The 23,284-nt window shown below is 40.1% G+C and overlaps 1 protein-coding gene across 1 annotated transcript in view; it reads right to left on the reverse strand.

The window, feature by feature from the left end:
- Nucleotides 1-1,773: 1,773 nt before the first annotated feature.
- Nucleotides 1,774-23,284, reverse strand: part of LOC145771219 (uncharacterized) — a 42,426-nt gene continuing 20,915 nt past the window's right edge. The window contains exons 5-31 of the mRNA XM_082582953.1: nucleotides 22,180-22,252; nucleotides 21,048-21,201; nucleotides 18,904-18,967; nucleotides 18,259-18,338; nucleotides 16,419-16,473; nucleotides 15,581-15,726; nucleotides 15,214-15,505; nucleotides 14,856-14,937; nucleotides 13,957-14,068; nucleotides 13,580-13,868; nucleotides 13,257-13,399; nucleotides 12,692-12,983; nucleotides 12,347-12,416; nucleotides 11,900-12,011; nucleotides 11,107-11,222; nucleotides 10,866-10,959; nucleotides 10,264-10,554; nucleotides 8,714-8,766; nucleotides 6,838-6,943; nucleotides 6,303-6,355; nucleotides 5,760-5,840; nucleotides 5,397-5,489; nucleotides 4,628-4,720; nucleotides 4,114-4,206; nucleotides 3,708-3,842; nucleotides 3,063-3,247; nucleotides 1,774-2,392 (exon numbers count right to left, since the gene is read on the reverse strand). Coding sequence (XP_082439079.1) covers nucleotides 2,228-2,392; nucleotides 3,063-3,247; nucleotides 3,708-3,842; nucleotides 4,114-4,206; nucleotides 4,628-4,720; nucleotides 5,397-5,489; nucleotides 5,760-5,840; nucleotides 6,303-6,355; nucleotides 6,838-6,943; nucleotides 8,714-8,766; nucleotides 10,264-10,554; nucleotides 10,866-10,959; nucleotides 11,107-11,222; nucleotides 11,900-12,011; nucleotides 12,347-12,416; nucleotides 12,692-12,983; nucleotides 13,257-13,399; nucleotides 13,580-13,868; nucleotides 13,957-14,068; nucleotides 14,856-14,937; nucleotides 15,214-15,505; nucleotides 15,581-15,726; nucleotides 16,419-16,473; nucleotides 18,259-18,338; nucleotides 18,904-18,967; nucleotides 21,048-21,201; nucleotides 22,180-22,252 — 3,522 coding nt within the window. The 3' untranslated portion in view covers nucleotides 1,774-2,227. The remainder of the gene's footprint in view (nucleotides 2,393-3,062; nucleotides 3,248-3,707; nucleotides 3,843-4,113; nucleotides 4,207-4,627; nucleotides 4,721-5,396; nucleotides 5,490-5,759; nucleotides 5,841-6,302; nucleotides 6,356-6,837; nucleotides 6,944-8,713; nucleotides 8,767-10,263; nucleotides 10,555-10,865; nucleotides 10,960-11,106; nucleotides 11,223-11,899; nucleotides 12,012-12,346; nucleotides 12,417-12,691; nucleotides 12,984-13,256; nucleotides 13,400-13,579; nucleotides 13,869-13,956; nucleotides 14,069-14,855; nucleotides 14,938-15,213; nucleotides 15,506-15,580; nucleotides 15,727-16,418; nucleotides 16,474-18,258; nucleotides 18,339-18,903; nucleotides 18,968-21,047; nucleotides 21,202-22,179; nucleotides 22,253-23,284) is intronic.

Genomic DNA, 23,284 nt, shown 5'->3' on the forward strand with positions numbered 1-23,284 from the left:
CGCATCATAGCGTTTGTTGCATTCTTCGTCCCAGGAAGGTATGAATTGACGACGGAATCCACGGGGGATGAACTTCTTTGCTGCCACGAGTAAGGTTTTGCAGAAGGCTTTATAAGACTTCTCCAGCCCGTCAGAAGTCGGTTCTGGGAGGTGCCGGGTTTTCTTTTCAACCAGGAGTGTGAACTTGGTCCAGTTTGCCTTGCGAAAATTTCACTTCTTCACAGGTTTGCTTGGGACTGGGTTGAATGGGTTTTCAGGGGTGATGAGATGTAATAATGCCAAAATTAGCGATAAAGCGAGCAACGCGATACGCGCACTGTTACGGTAATTTACGTTAAATACGGGGGGGGGGGGGGGGGGGAGTAGCCTAAATTAATTTTGGGTTGTTTCAACGTTGGAGTCAGCACAAATTGATTTAACTTTCTATGCACAAGTTTTGCCCAAGCGGTGGAATGGCGCAGCGGATAAGGCGCTCGCTTTCCAATTATGCAATCCTGGTTCGACTCTCGGCTTCAACTGGTTGTTGAAACACACCGTTCACAAGCCAGAATGACCACAACTTAGTATAATCAAAACAAGATTCCCTATGCCAAAGTTTTGGATCTCTTATGCCCAGATGTTGGTCTTCTATTACCTTGTTTTAGATCTTCTAGGCCTAAACTATAACGAGAACATGATAATGGCCCACACCATAAGTGTGCCAGCGTAAGTAGTGCCAGCTTCTCATGGAATGATGAAAACAAGTTTTGGATCTCTTACGCCTATTCAAGTTTGCTGCTTACCCATAAACTGCATTTTAATACAAGTTTGCTAGAGCTAACTTAAATTGTTTAAGTAGACAGGGTTTCTACAACAACTTTTCTTCTGTATTTAACAAAGAGCGACTAAAACAAATTTGTGAATTTTAAACACATCTTGGCATAAAACATGCCTATAGAAACTGTAGTAGGCAGTGACAAATGAAAGAAAGACAAAATCATATTCGAAAGAACACGCTAGCAATCTTGGGAGCACTGAATTGAAACTTGAACAATATTCCCTAAGAAACTAAGGTACACAAATCATGTGACTTCAGCTGTCCATTATTACGCTATAGAAACCGGTACCAGCCAGATGAAACCGGATCAAGATCCTCACAGCAGGTTCATAATCAACTCACAATCATCAAATACATAAGTATTCGGTGATGCGTTTTTTCGTTTCTTTCTGAAAAGCTCTTTACATCGAAACAGGTTAAATACTCTTTATCATACAAAGCATTTCGGTCAGGAGCGGATTTATGAGGGGCGCCCCCAAAACTTTTGTGAGGAATTGTTGAAATTGTATGTTCCCGCATCATATGGTTTGATATGTAAAGGTCCCATACTCAGATACTGAGGTTTGATATGTAAACAGCAGATATTAGTCCCACGGCGAACTTTGTATGGACTGTATGGACTTAACTCATCCTGGGGGAGGTAGTTTTTGTTATTATCTTGGTTGAAATTATCCATCGATCAGAATCCGTTATTTTCTTTCATACAACTTCAAATACATTTCAATAGCAACGTTTGTTGGAGCTGACTCAGCTGAAACCAACGCTGAACCAAATGACCTCTGTTGAAACAATCTGAAACCTTAAATGGCTGTTTTATAGTTTTTAATCTTCATTATAATTTCAATCAATTACCGTATATACCTGCAAATATCCAATTGGTCATGAACACTGCATACAGGGTTTTAAACCAGATTTCAAGTTTACTTTGCATGCTTAGCAATTTTTATTCAAGCAAAATTTATTTTTTAAACATTCACAATTGATGAAAATGGCTGTTTTAATGTATATTTTATAGCATATCGTATATGTCGTAGTATCATTGTTCATATCTGTTTTATCTTTTTCTTTCTTTATAATTGATTTTCAAATTTTCTGGTTCCCCCCGAAAAAAAAAAACTTCTAGATCCGCGCCTGACTTCGGTATCTAACTCTCCTAGAAGCTACGACAAAGCTCATCATCAGACTTCAGTTGAAAGGAGGTGGTGACTGGTGAAGCACCAGGATGATGCAACCAGATGCCACCGCAACCTGCTCCATGGTGCTCTCATATTTGCAGTCCCAGCCAGGGATTGAACATTGTTTAATTTCAAGATGATAAAAACAACCATAATAGCTGGATCCGGAGGACGCACAACATCCGGCTTTGCTTCTTCATAAATCTTCCCATCTGAGAGGATGATTTCTTCATGTTCAACTCTTTAGCTGGAAGAAGACAAGAGACGCCGCTTTATCTGAAGATAAGTTCTTCACCTTATAATGGTTGCCAGGAGGAATGATGAAGGAAGAACCTTCAGAGATGGTGGCCTCCCCTGAGCTGATGCAGATCTCCACTGTGCCACGAGTGACGTAGAACGCCTGGAAAATGATGCAGGTTAAAGAGCTGCCAGATGGGCAGAAATCAAAAATTGATATCGACAATAAAAAACTGACCCTGCTTAATCGGGTCTGCTACTATTCGGTGAGTCCGATTCGGTGAGTTCCTAACCTCTAACCCCTAACCCTAAAACGACAATGATAATTAGGCTACGGTACCCGATAATTTAAAAAAAAAATTGAAAAAATCCCCCGTTAAAGGATCGGACTCACCGAATCGGACTCACCGAAACGGGCCATTCCGGCTTAATCAGACCATGGATAATTGGATATATCCGATATACTGTATGTAGTACTAGAGACGATTTTCAGATTAAATTTAATTTGTGAACATAATAGCCAGCAAGTGTAAAGGTTTAATATTCAGGAAGCACAACTTGAAAAATGTGCAGACCACATAAAAATTAAATAGAGAACTTGGAAAGGTTTTGCTACGGATTCAGAAAAAAATTGGTAGCCTGCATTTAATGCATGTTCACAAAATCAGATGAAGCATGTAGGTCATTTTATGAATTTGCATTTGTAACTTTTATTACGCAGATAAGTTCGGGAGTAACAGGTGGTGTCGAAACAGGGGGTTTCCCACTGACTACTACGTACTATAGAGCCAAAGCTGAGAGCGAAGCATTCAAAAGATGGTCACAATACATACCAGTTCATCTTTCTTCATATAGGACATCGGCTTCTCATGGAGCGGGTTGATGGTGACAGTCCCCATGGCGAACCGGTCGTTGGAGAGGTTCTTGACGAATCTTAGGGGATCTTCAGGTTGCCATGGCTCCCCGCTGCTGCCAAATGGGATCTCGTTCTCTCGGGTGGCGATCAGGGTCCGTGCCTCTGGTGAGAAGAGAAAACGAAGACATGGTTAGATACTATCCCAGACGAACGTTTATCTACTCATTGTAGCTTTAATCTTATGGGTGTAAATTGTACCAGGAAAGTAGGAATTGGGTTAAATCACAATCTTTGCTGGTTCATAACAATATTTGTGTGCAGACATTAACTAGTTCCACAAAAGATGTTGTTGATAACCCAATCAAACACCAGGTGAATCTGCCTAATGAGACCAACTTGGCTTGGTGTTAATATGGTCTGCTTAAGCAAAGTTGGCTGTATCCGTGTACTGGAACGGAAATAGTCTCATTACTAAACAGTTTACACAAGTTGTGTTGAAGAATTCATAATTCTTCCTTCTGCAGACACTTTCACGAGGCTATTTTTTCTTCAGCAAAATTGCCGCTACACGTCTGAAGGAACATTTCCTGCTGTTCTAGATATCACACAACAAGCTACTCACCAACTGTGCATGGGCGTCCGGTCCTGTCAAAGATGGAAATATTAGCGCTGGTTAATTGCTCACTGGTGGTCAAGTTAAAGGTAGCGTTGCCAACAGAGGATTCCACGTTTTCTCCAGGGGCAGCGGGAAGATCGTCTGAAAAGCTCAACTATTAAATAAAGCATTGGACACAATGCTAGGGGGAAATTGTTTGTCCAACAACGTTTGTTGCTCACGTGACGTGCCCCCTTTTCAAAAGGCACGCATTCTGTTACAACCCATGGTGAAAATCATCAAGATCGCTTGATATGAACCAATTCCAAGATTAGATGAACAGTTTCGAACCATCCTCTGACAACGCATACGTTCGCACCGTCATATAAAATTATAAATCATCAAAAAACATGCACGCTAGCTTCCCACATACCTCCCGGTTGTAGTGGGAAGAGTTTTATAGCGGGTTTTTGCTTCTTCCTGATCTTATTGTTTCGTTTTTTGGAAACATCATCGGTGGGTTGAACTGCACAATGAAAAACCATGTTATTTGTTATTCAACGAGCATGCAATAAATAAAACAAATGGAGTAAGATGGTATGGACAATGGACAATTGGACATGTACTAAGGAAGTTTTCTTTGAAAGGCATTGACTTTGAAGGTAGATAGGAAGAGAAAACAGGAACGCCCAAAAATAAAACATGGAAGGAACAGGTGAAAAACAAGGCAGAAAAAATCGGACTAAAGAAAGACGATGCGATGGACAGAACAAGGCGGAGAATAGGAGTGAAGGCAATCGCTGCAAGGAAAAAATCGGCCACCCCCACTAGTAAGGACAAAACCGAACTTGGATGATGAAAGTGATGGTTACAATTTCCTCTAAGCTTATATGAGAGTTGCAAAGACACAGACCAAAACTGGCAGCCCTCGCCCCTCAGCCACTCACCAGGCGAGCGTGAGTGTTCGCGATTCGTCAAGTCAAAAGGGGCGGCATTGACGGAGGATGCTCTGTCTTCTTCTTGGTTGGTCCATGAGTCTTCTAAAACGTAAACCATGTGAGGAACACACTTGTATGTTACAAACAAACGGAGACACAGCCAAGCAAAATGCTGAAGGGTGATGTTTCCCAACATAGGACCAGTTCTACAAGATTATACAATACAACCATGCAATAGTGGCTTAAACTGACTAACACAGTATACCAACTGCCGTTAGTTTTGGAGAGTAAATTCCACCGTACAAGGTTCAACATTATAACACAATGCCAAAGCACTTATTGCTTCTTTAAACCGGTTCGGTGGCTTTTTAAAAATGGTACTGAATCTAATTCCTGCTTGGCACTGAGCAATGGATGGATTCGGGTAATAATGTACTCAGTTGCGCCTCTATACGGCTGCATTGACACTGTCTGCTTTGTAAAGCGCTGAGGAGCAACGCATTCTGCGATGGATACAGCGCTATTTAAAAACAAGCATTATTATTAAGTAGCGCAAGTATGGATAGAGTAATGGAAAAAAAATATTTAAAGAAAGAGTGTGGTGGGTTAGAAATGGCAACCAGTGCGCCCTTGATGCTTTCAAAGAGTTTGTAACAATATCAGCCCTTCGGCGTACAGGGAACAACACCCCCCTACTTGGTTATATTGCAGGCCACCTGCCAGAACAGCAACTTGTATGGGTTACGATGCATATTCGTTAGCCTAGCTTCCCACATACCTCCCGGCGGTGGTGGGGAGGGTTCCTTGGCGGGTTTTTGGTTTTTCCTGATCTTTTTAATTCGCTTACTTGAAGCATCGTCGATGGGTTGAGCTGCACAATGTAAAACTATGTTATAATGTTTGTTGTTCATTTAGTGAAATTTGAATTGTCACAACTGTAAAAGTCCTCTAACAACAAGTACATACAGTGCAACTACACTCTAACATACAGTGCGCTAGTACAAGTACATAATGGATTGTTTGTTCTTAATTGACAACAAAATGGTATCATCGCCTTGCGACAAATCTTGAAGCAAGCAATGACCTTTGACCTTATGACAGCCAGATCACCATGCGAGTTGTTGCAACGTTATCAACGTACCACGGGAGCGGTTGGAGGTCTTCTTCTTCTTTGTCCTCTGCTGAACGGGGCTGAATGTGGTGGAGTCACCGGAGTAATGAACTGGATTAGAAAAAAAATAAAATCAGTTCCCAAACAGCAAAGTAACCGCTATTTTACGTTGATCCAACGACTGTAGACGTTGAATCAATGTACAAAAACGGGTGCTTTGCTGTCTGGGTTCATGACCGCCAATCATGTGATTCGTATCGGATGTGAACAACTGCATTGGACCAATAGCAGACTCGCTGCAGAGGCATCTTTGCTGCACAATCAACATTACATTGTCGGGTGGTGAGAGTCCTAGAACGACGTTCGATAGGGCGCCGGTTCGACACCGCTTAAGAGCATGCGGCTGTGTCTTTGGCAAGACACTTAAAGGCATGCCTGAAGGTGGACACGAAGATTGGCTTCCTTGCCTTCCGGTCCACTTAATCTAAATCTTCAACTACCGGGTGTAAGCCTGGATACGACAAACAAAAAACATTACATTCCGTGCGTAAACAACCACATCCAATGACTGACCTGGGTCAATGGTGTTGCATGACGTCATGACCCCTACCAGCTCGTTGTTGTCACTGCGATAAAAGTGTTCAATGTTAGATCATTGTGTCAGTGACATGGGTTCAAAACCCACTTTTGTCACTATGTTGCATTTACAGTATAAGTCTTGACTGAATAGCAGTTACACGATATTGACGAGTTATGACGTCACAAACGACGCTGGATAACCTCAAGGTCACGTGGGTCACGAGAAAGTTTTTTTATAACATTTTATTCAACATAATCTCACTTGTCTAGCTGTGACAAGTAGAGGAAACATTACGGCGTAATAAAACTTAGATTAATAAATCCAATTGACTTTTACTCTATAAACTTTGTTAGTAACTACCAGTTATCTGAAAGCAATTATGAAAACTATTTTGATTTTTATTATTCCTGATTTGGACCGGTATCAGTTTTTAAATAGCCTGCGCAAACAAAACCTGAAGCAACGGATCCGCTTGTAAATATATCCAATAACAATATAATCTGTGAAAAAAGTTAGATGGACGCTTACTCATATTCAAGTCTTTCGCCGAAGCACATATCCAGTGGCCGCACTCGGGCGCGAGTGCTGCGGCGAAGGCCGAGTTGGATGGCGTGTGGGGATGGAGGACGAACCACTGAGTGGATAATGTTTGAGGTAAGAATTTTATGAGAAGCTGGCCAACATGATGGATGACTAACTGTCCACTCCATTAGTTGAAGCTATTGAACATTATGCAAACAAGATATTCTTAGGCCCAGATTGTTTGCTTCTGAAGGGAGGTCATATAAGAAAAATGGAACAAAATAGAGTGGTCCGTAAGTAACTCCCTATTTGAAAATACTCAGAAGTTATTCAAATCCTGCAATATTATTTCTTAATTTTTGTTTGTAAGATACTTAATGTTTGGCAATTAAATCTATGATCTTGTTTTCTTTTCAGATATGTTTATGTGAATTGTTTTTTTAACTTTGTTAATTTGTTTGAAATTTTAAAGCCCTACAAAAATGGCTGGACGTCTCACTGTGCAGGAACGTGCCCAGATAGCTGCACGTTACGAAGTTTGGAGATCCATTGTTAAAGTACAAAGATGGTGGAGAACCATTAAGGGAAGACATGCTCAAATTGACCCAAAAATGATCAAAAATTGTCATGCAAAACACATGACTATAGGATCTGTGAGTGATACTCAAAGAAGCCTGTCGCCCTTCCAAATTCAAAGAGCTTGAGGTAGTGCAGCTTGTTCAACAAATGTTTAGCCGTAGCCCGAAAAAGTCAATTCGACAAGCAGCAAGAGAAAGTGGACTTTCCTTTCGTTGTGTACGTAATGTGCTCAAAAATGAACTTAAATGGCGTGCTTAGAAGCCACACTACTGCCAAGCACTCTCTGCCGAAGACTGCGACATTCGTATGGAGTTTGGAGAGATGATGTTGGCTTGATTTGGAGACCGGCTAGATTTCTTAAAAAATATATTCTGGAGTGATGAAGCAGCATTCCACATAAGTGGGTTTGTGAACCGTCATAACTGTCACTGCTGGGCTGGAGAAGATCCTCGTGTTACCAGTGAAAAAATGCAGAATCGACCCAAGGTAACGGTATGGTGTGGAATGACTTCGGATAGGAATGTGGGTCCGTTCATCCTTCATAATACCATGAATGCCGAAAAGTACCTCATCATGCTGAAAAATGAAGTTTGGCCAATTATCAGGGCTTGGGATAATATTGAAGATTTAATTTTCATGCAAGATGGAGCTCCTCCACACTTTGCTATTGTTGTTCGAGAATGGCTGAATGCCCAATTTCCTGAAAAATGGATGGGTCGTCGTGGTTCACACGAATGGCCAGCCAGAAGTCCTGATTTAACACCCTGTAACTTTTTTCTTTGGGGTTGGTTAAAAGAACAAGTCTACTCAACCAAACCAAAAAATTTGGAAGAACTTGAAGCGAGAACACGTGAAGTTATGAGTTCCATCCCACAAGAGTTTCTTGTGAAATCAGTTGATGCTGTTCATGGTCGACTTGAGAAGCTTGCGGCAAATGATGGTGGCCATATTGAATTTTAAATAAAATTCCATGCAATATATTTTCTTCTCATATTCATTAATTGGAGAAATTACACTTCAAGAATAAATTGCAGTTATTTTAGAATGGGGAGTTACTTTCGGATCACCCTGTATGAAATATCTTGAATTTTTCAGAATCATACCTCTGATGAGAAATGTTTCTCGTAAAACGAAACTACAAACAATTGAAAATGATTGACAATAAAGTGGTATCAAAACAGATAGTTCTTATATTTGTTGTGTAGACTGTAGACACATGACGTGAGGGTCTGGAGATACCCTCATTGTGATGTGATCAAAATATAAAAGCCACACAATATGAAACATCCATGACAGCACTCACGAAGTCTTGGCGGAAGTCGCGAAGTCGTATACAGAGCCTCGTACAATGAGCATCTGTGGTATCAAAAGATCGGGTTAGTGGTGGATAATATCGAGTTAATGGAGACAACATCGGGTTGATGGGGGAAAACATAGAGTTGATGGGGGAAAACATAGAGTTCATGGGGAAAACATAGGGTTGATGGGGAAAACATAGAGTTGATGGGGAAAACATAGAGTTCATGGGGAAAACATAGAGTTGATGGGGAAAACATAGAGCTGATGGGGAAAACATAGAGTTGATGGGGAAAACATAGAGTTAGTGGAGACAACATCGGCTTGATGGGGACTACATTGGGTTAATGGTGGACAATATCGAGCTATTAGGGTACAACATCCGGTTGATGGGTACAACATCGAGTTGATGGGTACAACATCGAGTTGATGGGGGACATCGAATTAACGGGGCATAACATTTGATTAATGGGGGACAACATTGGATTAATGGGGGAACAACACCGAGTTAATGCGTACTGTACAACATCAAGTTAGTCGGGACAGAATTGCGTTTAATGGGTGCACGAGTTGAGACAGAATCAAGATATTGGGGACTAGAATCGAGTTAATGGGTGAAAGTTTACTTCGAACTATGAAAGCTATTTTCTGTGTGTCAGGATGCTAATACATTACCCACGCAGCAGCGTACTTTCATGACGTCAGAGACAGGGTTACAAAAGCACAACACGGAACATGTTATGTAGATCATGAATTAAAGGAAATGAATAATTTTTGACAAAGTTACGTCTATTTTACGAAGTTTCAATCACTAAGAAACCGAAGGAAAACTTCTTTGCTTCTTGTTTGTATTGGTGATTTCGCACAACCTTGAGCTTACTTTCAAATCAATCAAGTGGACGCAATATTTAAGCATTGTTAAAAAATAAGTTAACTTTTGAATGCTGGGGAGATGGCAACTACCATTATTATTGAAAAGATATAAAAAGTTTATCGCATACAAGCCTTACATACAAAGTCTTTTGTTGAAAAGAACAAAAAGATTCTAACATCCAATAGACTCTCAATCGAACTGAAATCAAAAATTTTCAACACCTACGTTTTACCAGTCGTGCTGTACAGTCCAGAATGTGGAAATTGGACATCATCAACAATGAAAAAACTGACTACCTTCCAAAATCACATCATGAGAAGCATGACTAACAAAAGGCTACTTGACCACACGAAAACAGAAGATCTTTTAACTATGACAAAACTACATCCAATTGCAGCAATAATAAAATCAAAAGTTTTAAAACTGTTCGGCCACACTAAAAGATCACAATTCGGAATCAGCAAAGTTTACACAGAAGGCAAAGTAGAAGGAAAAAGAAAACGTGGCAGACAACCAAAACGATGGCAAGACAACATCCAATCATGGACCGGACTCAACTTGGCGACACTAGGCGAGTTGGCTCAAAATCGCCACTCTTGGAAGCAAATAACCCATGTTGATGCGCAATCTGCTACACGCGGAGATGACGACTGATGATGATTATATACAAACACGATGCTTACTTTTTTTTAGGTTTTGTTTTTTTTCTACGTTTTTGAGTCTTCTTTACTAAGCTCCATTCTTCATCTGAGCCGCTGTAATCTGTGTCTTCGTGATAAGAGATATTCTTCTGGGACCTTTTTGAAGGCTTCCGTTTAATAGCATGATTCCTATCTTTGTTATTAACCGAAGGAACAGCAACTTTATCAACAGTAATTAATGGAATAGCACCACCGGTAGCTGAAGAGGTTTGATCTTTATCCACATTGGGAAGTGGAATCTCTTCAATCAAAGTGGCATTCCTGGATACACTCCTACAGTAGAAACATGACAACGAACATTAGCAAAACTACGCCAGGCAACTTTGACTGAAGGTCACAATGCAATTGATTTAGGAGGGCCCGCAGAAGCAGACAGTGTTTAATGCGGTAAGCAATAATGTCCTCCAAAGGAGGCTTATACAGAATACCAAGGGAGAGCACAAGAAACAAATCTTTTGTACACCCATAAAAGTTCACAGTTGAGCGATTCGGATTTGAGATCTCCAAATCTAGTTCGGATGCAACTCCAAAGATCACATTGGTCAAATCATCATCACAAATTACAAATGCAAAAAACAACCTACTTTTCTGCGTCGGAAGGAGTCGCTACATACGCGGGAGACGTCTCTCCATACCCCCCAAGTGAACTTCTCTCACTGTCAGTAGGGATCGTTATATCTAAAACAACAATATTAATTTGATGCATCAAACTGAACCCTTTTTGCAGGGTATAAGCTGGCTTTCGGCCAAATGAAAAGATTTGCCAAACTTTATTTCACAATTTTCAAACAGACTATTTTCCAACTCAAAAACACATTGACTCACCGGCGCTTCTATCAACAGCATCGGTCGCAATTGATGCTCCGGCGCTGTCTTTGGTAGTTTTGACTTTACGCGGGGTAGAGGCAGGGGGACCGGTTCGTGCAATTTTGTTGGGATAGCTGCAAGGCAAATGAAACAGATCGATGTGGAGGCAGGGTGTGAAGGCGATTGCGGCACTTGGAGGTGAATCCGGCCACCTTCGGTGACGGGGATATCACCGGATTAAAACTGGATTACCACACTACTACTACTACTACTTTGACAAAGGCTAGATGTATAGCCGAAAACGTTTCCATTTTTTGTTATCATTTTGTACATATATATTAATGAATGCCGTGTGTCGATATAGTTTCGCTAGGTTGTTTAAAATTACAATTATTCGGTTTCCCGTTTATTGTCGTGTTGGTAAATCCCATGACAACGGGTATGTTTTTCTTACCTCAAACATTAATAAAGTCTTAGGCAAAAACTGCATTCGGTTAAACAAGCGGTTATCTTGTTGTGTTTTTTTAACTCTGATTCTTGCTCCTTTATTCATTTCGTCAGTATGGTTTTGTGTTGTGCCATTTGTTGCTGAACAGGTTGTGTTTACCTGTTTTAGCCCCCTTGATAAAGTCAGTCGTGCTGACTGACGAAACGTCGGTAATAAAAGCTAGGCATCATCTTTAACACCAGGAGGTAACCCTGGTAGCCTATAGTCAACAGAAGAACGCAAATTTACTTTAAAGTCTTAAGCGTCGCTTTGCAAAATATGCAACAGCTCTCAGATACAACGACCCATCTTGTCACTACTTGCCTGTCGTGCAGGTTCATGATGGAGGATTGGTCGACCATTGGGAAGGGAATATTGCTCGCTTCTTGGTAAGTTCTTTCTGGATGAATTGCTTCTGTGACGTCATGATCACCTCCTGATGACGCAGCAAGAATAAAAGTAGCATTGGTGTTCGTAATTTCTTAGCATTTTTGAGTTTTCCCTTTTCATAACGTTCAGTGACGTTGCAAATATGTCCAAAGACGTTTGTTTTCACGAACAGGTACGATCCGTACTCATGACCTCATGTCGGCTGCATAGCCGAGTGGTGAGAGCCCTGGTACGGTGGGCTAAAGAAGGGGGATACGATGAACAGAAAAGATGGAGAAAAGAGGTTTAAAACATTGAAGAGAGAATCAGCCACCCACACAAGTGGAAACCAAACCACGATTGAACAACGAAACAGAAAAATATTTATAAAAAGTGAGTAACCTTTGAGTTTCCTCTTCGAAGCATATTTTCTTTTTGTAGTCGTCCGCACTATTTCCACCTGGTTGACATCCTGTAAAGAACAAACGTGGAATGTGAAGTTGCACAGAAAACGCCTGTGGCTGTGCAAGATAACCAGAACTAAGTATAGGATAAAATATTAAGGACATTCAAGAAAGATGTGCAATTGCGGAGAATACTGGCAGGATCAGAAAAATAAAGGCTCATCGGATTAGTTTCATTGTTGATAACAAAAGAGAATATGCCGATTATGCCGGAACTAGTAAGAATCCAAACAAAGACCTCTACAATGTAAAAGTGGATCACAATAGAAGCAATCTGTATTACCTTTGTATTGTTACGTCCCTTCGGGCCGGGTGCTTTATCAGTGCTTGTTGGCAGTGTTGTGGTGGTTTGATTATGACCTTTTGACGCACTTTTGCTTTTCTTTTTCGGTCGACTTGCAGGAGCAAGGAGATATTCATCACTGGAACTTTCCCCTTTCTTGCGTTGAGAGGAAGCCTTCTTCCCACGTGACCTGACCCTAAGATGACTCAGTGATGTGGTTGCATCTTGTGGGGAGTCATTGCGGATGCGAGTAGAAACCACAGGTATATTTCGTTTCGAAGTACGCGTTGATCTGATGAAAACACAACAAATGTTGACACAGTGAAGAGCAACACAAGCATAGCCGAGTGGTGAGAGCCGTGGTACGACACTCGGAAAGTCCATGGTTCGACACCGCTCAAAAGCAAGATGCTGTGTCTTTGGCAAAACACATTAGGCATGCCTGAAGGTGGACACAAAACGTGGCTTCCTTGCTTTCCCATCCACTTAATCGAAACCTTCACCGGGTGAAAGCCTGGATATTGGATACGACAAAATGATTCTGCCAATCGAAAATATAACTGACCTTCGTGATTGGTCAGAGATGCAAGGCTCCACTTCAAATTGGTCTGCAAGGGATCGGTTAAGACTGCTTTCGTCATCATCGTTGTTTTTGCTGCTGCTTTTGTTCTTGCTTGGAAAAGCGTTACTTGTGTGCGCAGGGCCGGGCTGGATAGACAACGATTATTGGTGAGCTTTTAAACTACATGTATGTAGTGATGGAAACTAAGAAAGATTCCAACTAATTGGTCGATTGGCTTTGACTAGAAGCGAATATACATACAGACAGTACCCCAACTACTGTAACATAAATTAAAACAAAGACCTCCAGTTGAAGCAATACATTACCTGTGTAGTGTTCCGTTCCTTCAGAATGGGTGCTTTTCTCCTGCTGGTTAGGAGCGTGGTTATCAGATGATCTACTCTTGACGTACTTTTGCTATTCTTTTTTGGTCGACCTCTTCTGGAGACCGGAAAATATTCATCACTGGCACCTTTCTCTTTGCTTTCAGATAAAGTCTTCTTCCGAGGCGACCTAACCTGAAGACGGTTTAGTGATGTAATGGCATCACTTGAAAGGTCTTTTTGGAGAAGGGGAGAGGACACAGTGGTGCTTTGTTTCAAAATGTGCTTTGATCTGTTGAGAAACAAACAAAATGTTGAGCAGTATATGAAGAGAGCTCAGCTCATCACTAAACCGTCATTGTCATCCTGTCATTACTTGCCTGTCGTGCAAATTCATGATGGAGGATCGGTCGACTACCGGGAAGGAGATGTTGCTCGCTTTTCGGTAAGTTCTTTCTTGAGGATCTGCTTCTGTGACGTCATCGTCGCCTCCTGATGACGTAGCAAGATTAATCAGAGCATGTATTAAAATTTCTTGAAAAAAAAATCGATTTTTCATCAATAGTCACTACACCTTCAATTACAACTGAGTATCTGGATGGCATCAAGAGGTTAAAAGCGATTGAAGGCGCAGTTGCCTGGGTGTAGCTTAGATATGTGTCAATACCACATCGCATGATCAACTGGACGTGTACACGAAAGATAGGAACAATATTGCATGGAGTTTCTTGCAAGTCAGCAGTTGAATTGAGCAAATAGAAGTTGAGCAAGTGACAACTGAGCTAAGAACACTTCAGCAAGTGGCTGAAGGTGGCCCATGATGAAATCGAGCAAGCCGAAGCTTGGAATGGCATGTCCTAAAAGGCAGCATATTCAGTTTAGCAATTTGCGATGACCGAGAAAGTCCGATGCTAGGTGAAAATCTCTTTTGCTGACTTGGACAGTAGCTGGAAATGCAGTTGATGAGTTGTCACATGCTGTGTGGTCTGACCACCTATTGCATGGGGATGATGCGGTAAGTAAGTCGACTATAAGAAAAGCCGCTAGACCAGGTGTGCCCAAAGCTTTTTAGCTACTTACCCTTTTAGCCGCATTTCGCGAGTCTTGGCGGGCCGCATTACAATTTTCACTCATTTTTTCCTTGAAACTCGGCCTAAGCATTAAGATTGCATATTCTAGTGCCAAGACGGTGGCCACAGACGGTGTACCCGCGCGCCACAAGCAGCCAGCACTTTGGGGATGTTTTAACTCATTAAAACAGCAGGACATTTATAAAAACCTTTGAGTTTCCTCTTTGAAGCATATTTTCTTTTTGTAGCCGTCTGCACTGTTTCCACCTGGTTGACATCCGACTTAGATCGCTGCAAAGAACGAACAAACAATGGTATAAAATGTCAGCGAGTATTATATGAGGTGTGGTCGGAGCATATGTTGATCCTATTGTGATCATATATTGTTGATCATTTAATTTTAAATCCTATTGTGCTGCTTATTTAAAGATAAGATAAATAATAAGTTATATTGCTGAATGTCAAAAGAGAAGCGTGCACTAAAAACTCTCAACCCAGTAAAAATTTGAAAAGAAAGTCCCAGAATGGTCATGTGAAGATACCTTTACTTACAACACAAAAACTGACCTTTGAATTGAGCCACTCCTTCAGGCCGAGTGCTTCATCAGTGCTTGTTGGCAGTGTTGTGGTGGTTTGATTATGACCTTTTGACGCACTTTTGCTTTTCTTTTTCGGTCGACTTGCAGGAGTAGGGAGATATTCATCACTGGAACTTTCCCTTTTCTTGCGTTGCGAGGAAGTCTTCTTCCCACGTGACCTGACCCTAAGATGACTCAGTGATGTGGTTGCATCTTGTGGGGAGTCATTGCGGATGCGAGTAGAAACCACAGGTATATTTCGTTTCGAAGTACGCGTTGATCTGATGAAAACACAACACATGTTGACAAAGTGCAGAGCAACACAAGATGTTCTACCAATCGAAAAGACAACTGACCTTCGTGATTGGTCAGAGATGCAAGGTTCCACTTCAAATTGGTCTACAAGGGATAGGTCAAGACTGCTTTCATCATTATCATTGTCGTCTTTGCTGCTGCTCTTTTTCTTGCTTGGAGAAGCGTTGCTTGTGTGCGCAGGGCTAGACTGCACAGACAACGATTCTGGGGTAACTTTTAAACTATATCATAGGTATGTGGTGACGAAAACTAAGAAACAGCGCTCAATTCTTATATCCTACACGCACATTGTGCAGCGCATAACTTTCGGAGCGCTGGTTATAATTCAACAGATGGGCTGCATAAAGTGCATATCATGGAAATGCACTTTTGCTTTTTGCAGACATTTGCAACCTTTGAGATTGTGATAAGAACTAAACTAAAAGTATCAAGTGATACTTCGACTAATATACACAGAATGAACGATCCGCACCTAATTCTTAGTTTAACTTGCACATGTCCTTGATCCAACCAGCATGTTAGCTCAATTGGTTAGCGCGTCACTTCTGGAACGAAGAAGCTTCAAGATCGAGCGGCGCTGGTTTGTCTCTCGGGGTGTGCGCTTGAGCAACGCACGTTAAGGACTGCTCTCCATTCAGCGGCATCTAATGGATGGAATAGTTCCCCGGCAACAAGACTTCACAAATCGGAAACTTCAGTCTGTCAATCTCGAAAGCCTCTACAAGTATGCGAAACTGCCAGGATTAAGCTCTGCAAGAAGCTTTCCCAGTCCGAGGATAAAAATTCAATCAATGTTGCATTACCTTTGTAGGCTGTTATGATAATTAAGACGTTGAAGCAAACTAATGGATATGTTCATAGACATCGACTACCACTCACCAGTTCACTTGGACGAGGCTTGGACAAACTTGTTGGAATTTTCTTCGAAAAAATACTGAAATTAACAAATGTGAACTTATAACTCAAATAATACAAAGATCCTTGTGACAAAACTCAACAAAACGTCAACCGAAAGTGACCAGCGCTATGAGGCAATACACTGATAACAACTGGAGTGGTCTGTGACAATTCGGTGCCGCCAATTCGGAAATGGCTGGTGACAACCGATTCGGTGTAGACAATCCTAAAAATTCCAGCTTCTGTTAATTTAAAAAGATTATAGGGATAGTTTAGGGAGATGCTTTTTATGTTTAACTCTCCACCTTACTTAGCGTTGATTTGTATTATCAGCGCCATCTGTACCTTGTTTTGTTTGCTACTTGTTTTGTTTGCCTTAACTATGTTGCAAAACACTAATTTCTACACTACAGGTACAAAATGCGACACATCACAGATACTTGAAACTGTTGTTTCTTTCCAACTAGTCTAATACTTGCAAATAATTCGTTAGAATGTATATCACTCTCCTGCACAATAATCCTTATAATTCTCTAATTAAACAGCGTTTTCAAATTCAATGATATTCTCCATTTTGTACGCTTGCACGGGATTAAGGTGACAAGGGCGGCGCCTGCGAGCCAAAGAATAACGCTCTAAATAATTAATCGTTCTTGTTACGTAACATTTCATGATCGTTGCAGTCGATCTCCAACCTCAGCGGCCGCATAAAACAATGTAAAGTTGGCTAGGTAATAGTAGCGGTAATAGACGTCGTTGATACGGGTAACTGATCATGCAAAAAATAATAAAATAAAAATACAAGCAATAATCTAACTATAGTTAAAAAGTGTGAAGAGATACAGCCGTCAGCCACCACCAACGGCAATATCCAATCTTCATCATTTTTTCATTGTGTGACGTTTTAGTCACGATTCACAAAAATAAAAGCAAATGTTGAAAATGTCAAAGCGGCAAGATTTGTATCGTGTTTCTCGGCAGTCGAGTGTCGTGAGTAGTCAGGTAGTGCTGACGCCAGGAAGATCGCTTCTTCTCAACAAGATTTGTATTAGTGACTAAAATCATCAAACATAATTATTATCTTTTAGATACAGAATGGGACTGTTCAGTGTTCACCAGGCATTAATCCATTATACAGGGTGGCCCAGCCAAGAAATGAACTAAATTTCATATTAAATTTAAACAAATTTCTCGATCACTAAATTATTTGTATTTTTTTTATATAAATTTATAGTATTATCTATAATCATCCTAGATTATTAATATTCTATAAATTTTCCAGAAAATTAAAGTTACACACATGGCGAAGACTTTAAAGATCAAAGATTCCTCTGAATAAGCTCATTGATGGCATAAAGGTACAAGTTCTGTGTACAGATGAGAAATTATTCACCGTTCAAGCCATACACAACGGACAAAATGATGCGATTTGGATTAAATATAAAGATTCAAGCCTGTTGTACGTCGAACTTCATTCAGGAGGCAAAAACCAGCTTCGGTAATGATATGGACAGGGTAGGGGTTACGTCCACAGGTCTGAAAACTACTTCGATTTTCATCGAAGCTGGTGGCAAAATCAACCAACATCAACATGTTTATTGTTCCAGGACTGGTGCAAAGATAATTTCAAGCCGTTTTAGCTCAAGGAACTAAGGCTTTTTTTGAAAGATGACAAAAAAATTGAAGGCTAATTTGAAGGAAAATTGGAGACAAGCGAGTGGATGTAGTGGAAACTTGAGTTAACATGATGAAAGCAGTTGGTATCATAAAAACGTCGAATCAATGAAGTTGAACTTTTTTTCGACGTCATAAAAGCGCTCACTTGCTCAAGGACCGGTGTGGTGTGGTCATAGCCGTGTGGTAACCGTCTCCTTCAGACAATCCATGCGTGAGTTTGGAATTCTGAAATTAAAGTTGATGGCAGGCGAAATATTAGATGTCAAAACACTTTGTTTGCTGGGGAAAGCAAATCCACATAGAAACATGATCAGTTTATGGAGGGAACATGATAAGCTAAAAGTTATAGGTGTTGTTGACATAAGGGAAACACAGATGGTTTAGAAGTGACCAGTACAGCACAAATAAAAACACGACTTTGGTCAATCATGGCGTGAGCATAGCTCGCGTCTGATGCTCTAGGTTTAACGATCAACAAACTTTACGAATGGAGAGGTTCTTTAAAAAGGTACTTTTAAAGCTGATCAGGTTCAAATCTAGCGTTTCTACAAGAGGGGCAATAAAATTGTACAAAAACAAATAAATTACTGACATTGTATATATCTTCTTAACGCAGTTGATGGATGAAAGGTGGTATAAGAATATCCCCAGTTGATAATTGAGCATTATATAAAGTTGATATCAAGTCAACTAGGATCGAAACTGCTCACATTGCACAACACAAGCCAAGCTCTAACAGTAGGTGGTCGCCCCACAAATAACTGAACTGCCACAATATTAGGGAACTTACATCAGGGGTTGGAAGGCAACACTGGGGGGAGGGCTGGACAAGGTTTGTTCCAGAAAACCTCAATCTAGAAAGGACATTGTTGTCGATTTAATTTATTCAAGTTCGATGTTAACCATTAAGGCTATGGAATTTCGGCCTGACATGAGATATCACAGGTCTATTTGTGATGGGAGGCGGTTAACAATTTCAACACTAAAAGGTTTAGTTTTATCTCAACAGAGCGATTGGCATTCGCTAAAACCAGAATGTTACATGGTATATAAGATTTTAGTGAAAATAACAATGATAGAATTCTTCGTATATCATGTCATAACAATGTATATAACATAACAAATAAAACAACGGAACAACCCAATAGCGCAACTCGGTAAGGAATAAATCACAGATGTCAAGCACAAGCAGCAAAAAATCGTGGAACAAACTGGGTGTCTGAATGAATTATTTTTTGATCCAGTTGTTGTGATCTCGCAATCTTTTTTAAAAAGTGCTTGACCACTGTGGGCACTTTTGACATACGCGCCGACTTCCGGGGGGGGGGGGGGGGGCCTGGGGGCGGCGCCACCCGTAAAATTATGGTTGAGGGGCAACAAAAATGGTTATTACAAGTGGTGTTTCAAAGATAAAACACTTCGCGAAAGAGACTTAGATCATTTAAACGGACTTAAAGAATACCGAAAGCGAAAAATAGCCTACGTTGCCCTTGCCCGCAAAACAGCAGCTGATCGCATGACTTTCTCATACGGTATGGAAATTTCAAGGTAGAGCGTAGAGTAACTTACGCTGCTGGAATAGTCATGTAACTATTTACTGCAATATAAACTAACTAGCTCTTTCTAAATTAGACGCGCTATTTTCAACGAGGTCTTCCCGCAGTGAGATCAATTATGATTCAACAGATCGCATTGTTTAGTTCGCAATGTGTAATTAAATCGAAAACCGATAAAAGAAAAGGTGTTTAATGGTCTTGGTCGAATATATTGCTTGCATTAACGACGTCTCTTACCACTATTGTCACCTAGCTAACCTGACATCATTGTTTTATGCGGCCGCTAAGGTTTGACATCGACTTCAACGATCATGCAATGTTGCATAATAAGAACGATTATATCCTAGACGCAAAAATTAAAAAATTGCTCTTTCTGCTGTTTTGTCTCGTGAGCTTCGCATATTGCTCAACAAGTGCATAAAGTTGAGAATTAACAAGAAATCATTAAATTTGAAAATTAAGTTTGAATCACTGCAAATAAACGTATTCAAAACTTTTACTTCTGCCGACGCCATTTCAAACTCCTTAATCTACGTCGGCAATCATTTTGCCGCAGTAAAAATGCGTTCATTTTGAAAACTGCCGAGCTGGAAACAATAGCTTGTCCCGTGTATAAATTGAACCTGTCTTTTTGAGGTGAAAATCACTTGCGAACATCTCGACCTATACTCGAGTATAGGCCTACACGGTATTCGATAAAAGACTATAAAGACTTTCGATAAAAAACAGAAGAAAAAACACTTCGACGTTGTTAACGCTTTGAAGGTAAGTAATTAGGAAAACGAGCGAAACGAGGTCAATAAAACTGATAGCGGGGTCCACTCTGCTTGAGATCACGATTTTTTGCGTTTTATTTTGATCTTGTCTGTCTTGTCTTGATCGTTGTTATTCACTGTCACGAAAAGGAAATGAATAGGCTTGTTTTCCAACTGTTCCAATTATGAGCTAACAATATCAAAATTTTTTACGACTAGGCGTACTGTATGCGTAAAACCAATCGTTTCAAGCAGCGGTTCTAATAAATTCGGTTTGCGACCTAGGTGTCAATATAAACAATACAGTAAGCTTAATCAAAGACTACTTTAATTGACTAAAATAGTGTTATGATTATGACGTCTTCACATTTCTCGCCCCCCCAAGGTTTTTTGAAAGGTCGGCGCCTATGACTTTTGAAGTCAGAAAATTTTTTGAACAATTCAGGAGTCACGTTAATCTTCACCAGAAACAGATTTGCCAAAAAGCAGTTAGGAATTTGTAACAAAAAATAGTTTGACAATTATTGAGGTGCATTACTTAGTAATTACTTTGAACAGGAGCAAACAAGCGTAACGCAAAATTAAAGAGGCCTGGGAGGAAATAAGACAAAGATACCAGTCACCTTCTATCCACGTCAGGCAGTCTAAAATTTTCACTGTTGGTGGTGCGTGAGAATAGAGGGGTGTGGTTGACCGGGACCTCAGTGAAACTTCCATTCTTCGTTCCATTCATTACAAGTTTGAAATTTTTCGCGATTGGAATTACATTTGCAAGTGCTGAGGAAATATAAACCGCATGAACTGACTACACCGCAATTCACAGTAGCTCATAGAGAGATGTCCAGCATTGTTAACAAAGCAATACACAGACAAAGTGATAGGCCTAATGAGTTGAACTCAGTTGAATCATGTCAAGTGCATTTAAATTTTAAAAATCAAAAAGTCTGGTGAAAATGCAAAAGGACATTAGTTCTTGGAAATAGTGTTTCAATTGAGGTTACAAATATAAACGTTAACTGGCAGTCAGCCTCAAAAAGTGTGCATAGACCCGTTTAAAGGCTTAACCATTTAAGCAGTTTGTAAAAATGCTTGCGATTCAGCTTAATGACCCAAATATTTACTTTAAATATTTACCAATGACCCAAATATTTACGTTGCCCATCTTTTTAAGTTTTTATTTCTTTTATTGCAAATCCTTTCCAAATCAGAAAGTATTATCATCTTTGCTTTTGCTGCGAACGTCATACCAGCAATACATAGGCCATGATTAGGAGTTATTCATGAAAATAACAAAAGTGAGTCTGGCCAAATAAAATTGCAATTTTTTTGGAAACGTTTTGTTCAGAATATCCTGAATTGCCAAAAGTTAATCTTCCAATAGCATGATATAAGAACAGTTTGTCCTGTATGCTTCTTCAGTTATTCTGAGTTTCTAATACAAACTACTGAAACAAGTAATTTTATTTGGAGGCAGCACAAAAAGCATGTAGTGGTACAGTATAATAAACAGATGCAAAATTTGACTATGCATAATTTTCTTTAAAGAAGGACATATTACTACGTTGTTAAAAAACTGCAAATGTTCCCATTGGTTGGGTAAAAAAATATGCAGATGACAATTTTTTTAAATTTTACTTTAATTTCTCTAGTTTAGATGACGATGACCAAATTCAGTTGGAACCAGTGCTTCAAATTACCAGTAATTGATATCTTGAAGATGTTCTAACCAATAACAAATGAATACCCAAAATTAACCTGGACTTGGAGAATTCTCACTCGCTGATTGTAAGAAGGATGGCGGAGGTTTTGGTGTGCTCGGTTGACTTCGCTGAAAACAATACATAAAAATTAGAACAACCCATCAGACATATGATAAAATGTAAACAAACCGTACTTGCATTGCAAATTCAGTCTTCGAAATTAGCCTCGGCAACTGCCGAGGCAGATGCATGAATGGCACATTAGCCTCGGCAATAAAAATGCCGAGGCCACACGAGCGCTTGTAAGGACCACAAGATTACAAAATAACCCTAATTTTCTCAGACCACACCAGACTAGGAGGTTGATTCAATCTTACTATTGCTTGATGTTTTTATTTGGGTTACTTTCTACTTCGCCGGCGCTTAGACACGTGCCCAGCTGGGAGAATTGAATCTTTTATAGAAATATCACCCTATTTGCATTGATTCAACGCCAGTAGACGTCAAATTATTGTAAGCATTTACTCCTTATCGCGCTTCGCCTTCCGTTATCTCGTCCAGCTGTATCAGAAACGATCGCGCCGCTTTCACAACGAACCACACAACATCAACAGACGTCGAATACATGTAAGTAATAGGTTAACGCGTTAACCTTTAGAGAGAGCTTTGTTAATTGCGGTTTGTGATAGATGTCTGGTTGCGTAACAACAACAGGTGCAATTTTATGCGCTGACAATGCTCATGTGAACTGTAAAAAAAAGTTTGCAACCTTATAAATACTGGCTTAATTGTTACGCAAAAGTTATTCTTTCATCGAATGCTTGTTCTTTACCAGTGTCATTGCCAATATAAATCATGGTTAAGGAAGATATGTACAGTTAAAAAGTGGAATTTACCTGCTATAGGTTATGAAACAGATGGGACAGAAGGAAAAGTTAGTGTAGTATTTTGCAAAATTTGTAAAGAATTTTATGACGGAAACAAATCGGAATTAGAAAAGCTACAGGGCCCAGTTAAAAAAGTAGTACAAAATTGGATAAATGGTACTTCGGCAGTAAAGAAAAGTAATGCTTCCGAAGTTCCGATCATATGACATCGCGCGTTCATGAACGGGCAGTTTTGCGTCTTCAAGAAACTAGCACTAGCAACGAATGTTTGAC

The sequence above is a fragment of the Aplidium turbinatum genome, chromosome 5, assembly GCF_918807975.1.
Source record: "Aplidium turbinatum chromosome 5, kaAplTurb1.1, whole genome shotgun sequence".
Lineage (NCBI taxonomy): Eukaryota > Metazoa > Chordata > Ascidiacea > Aplousobranchia > Polyclinidae > Aplidium > Aplidium turbinatum.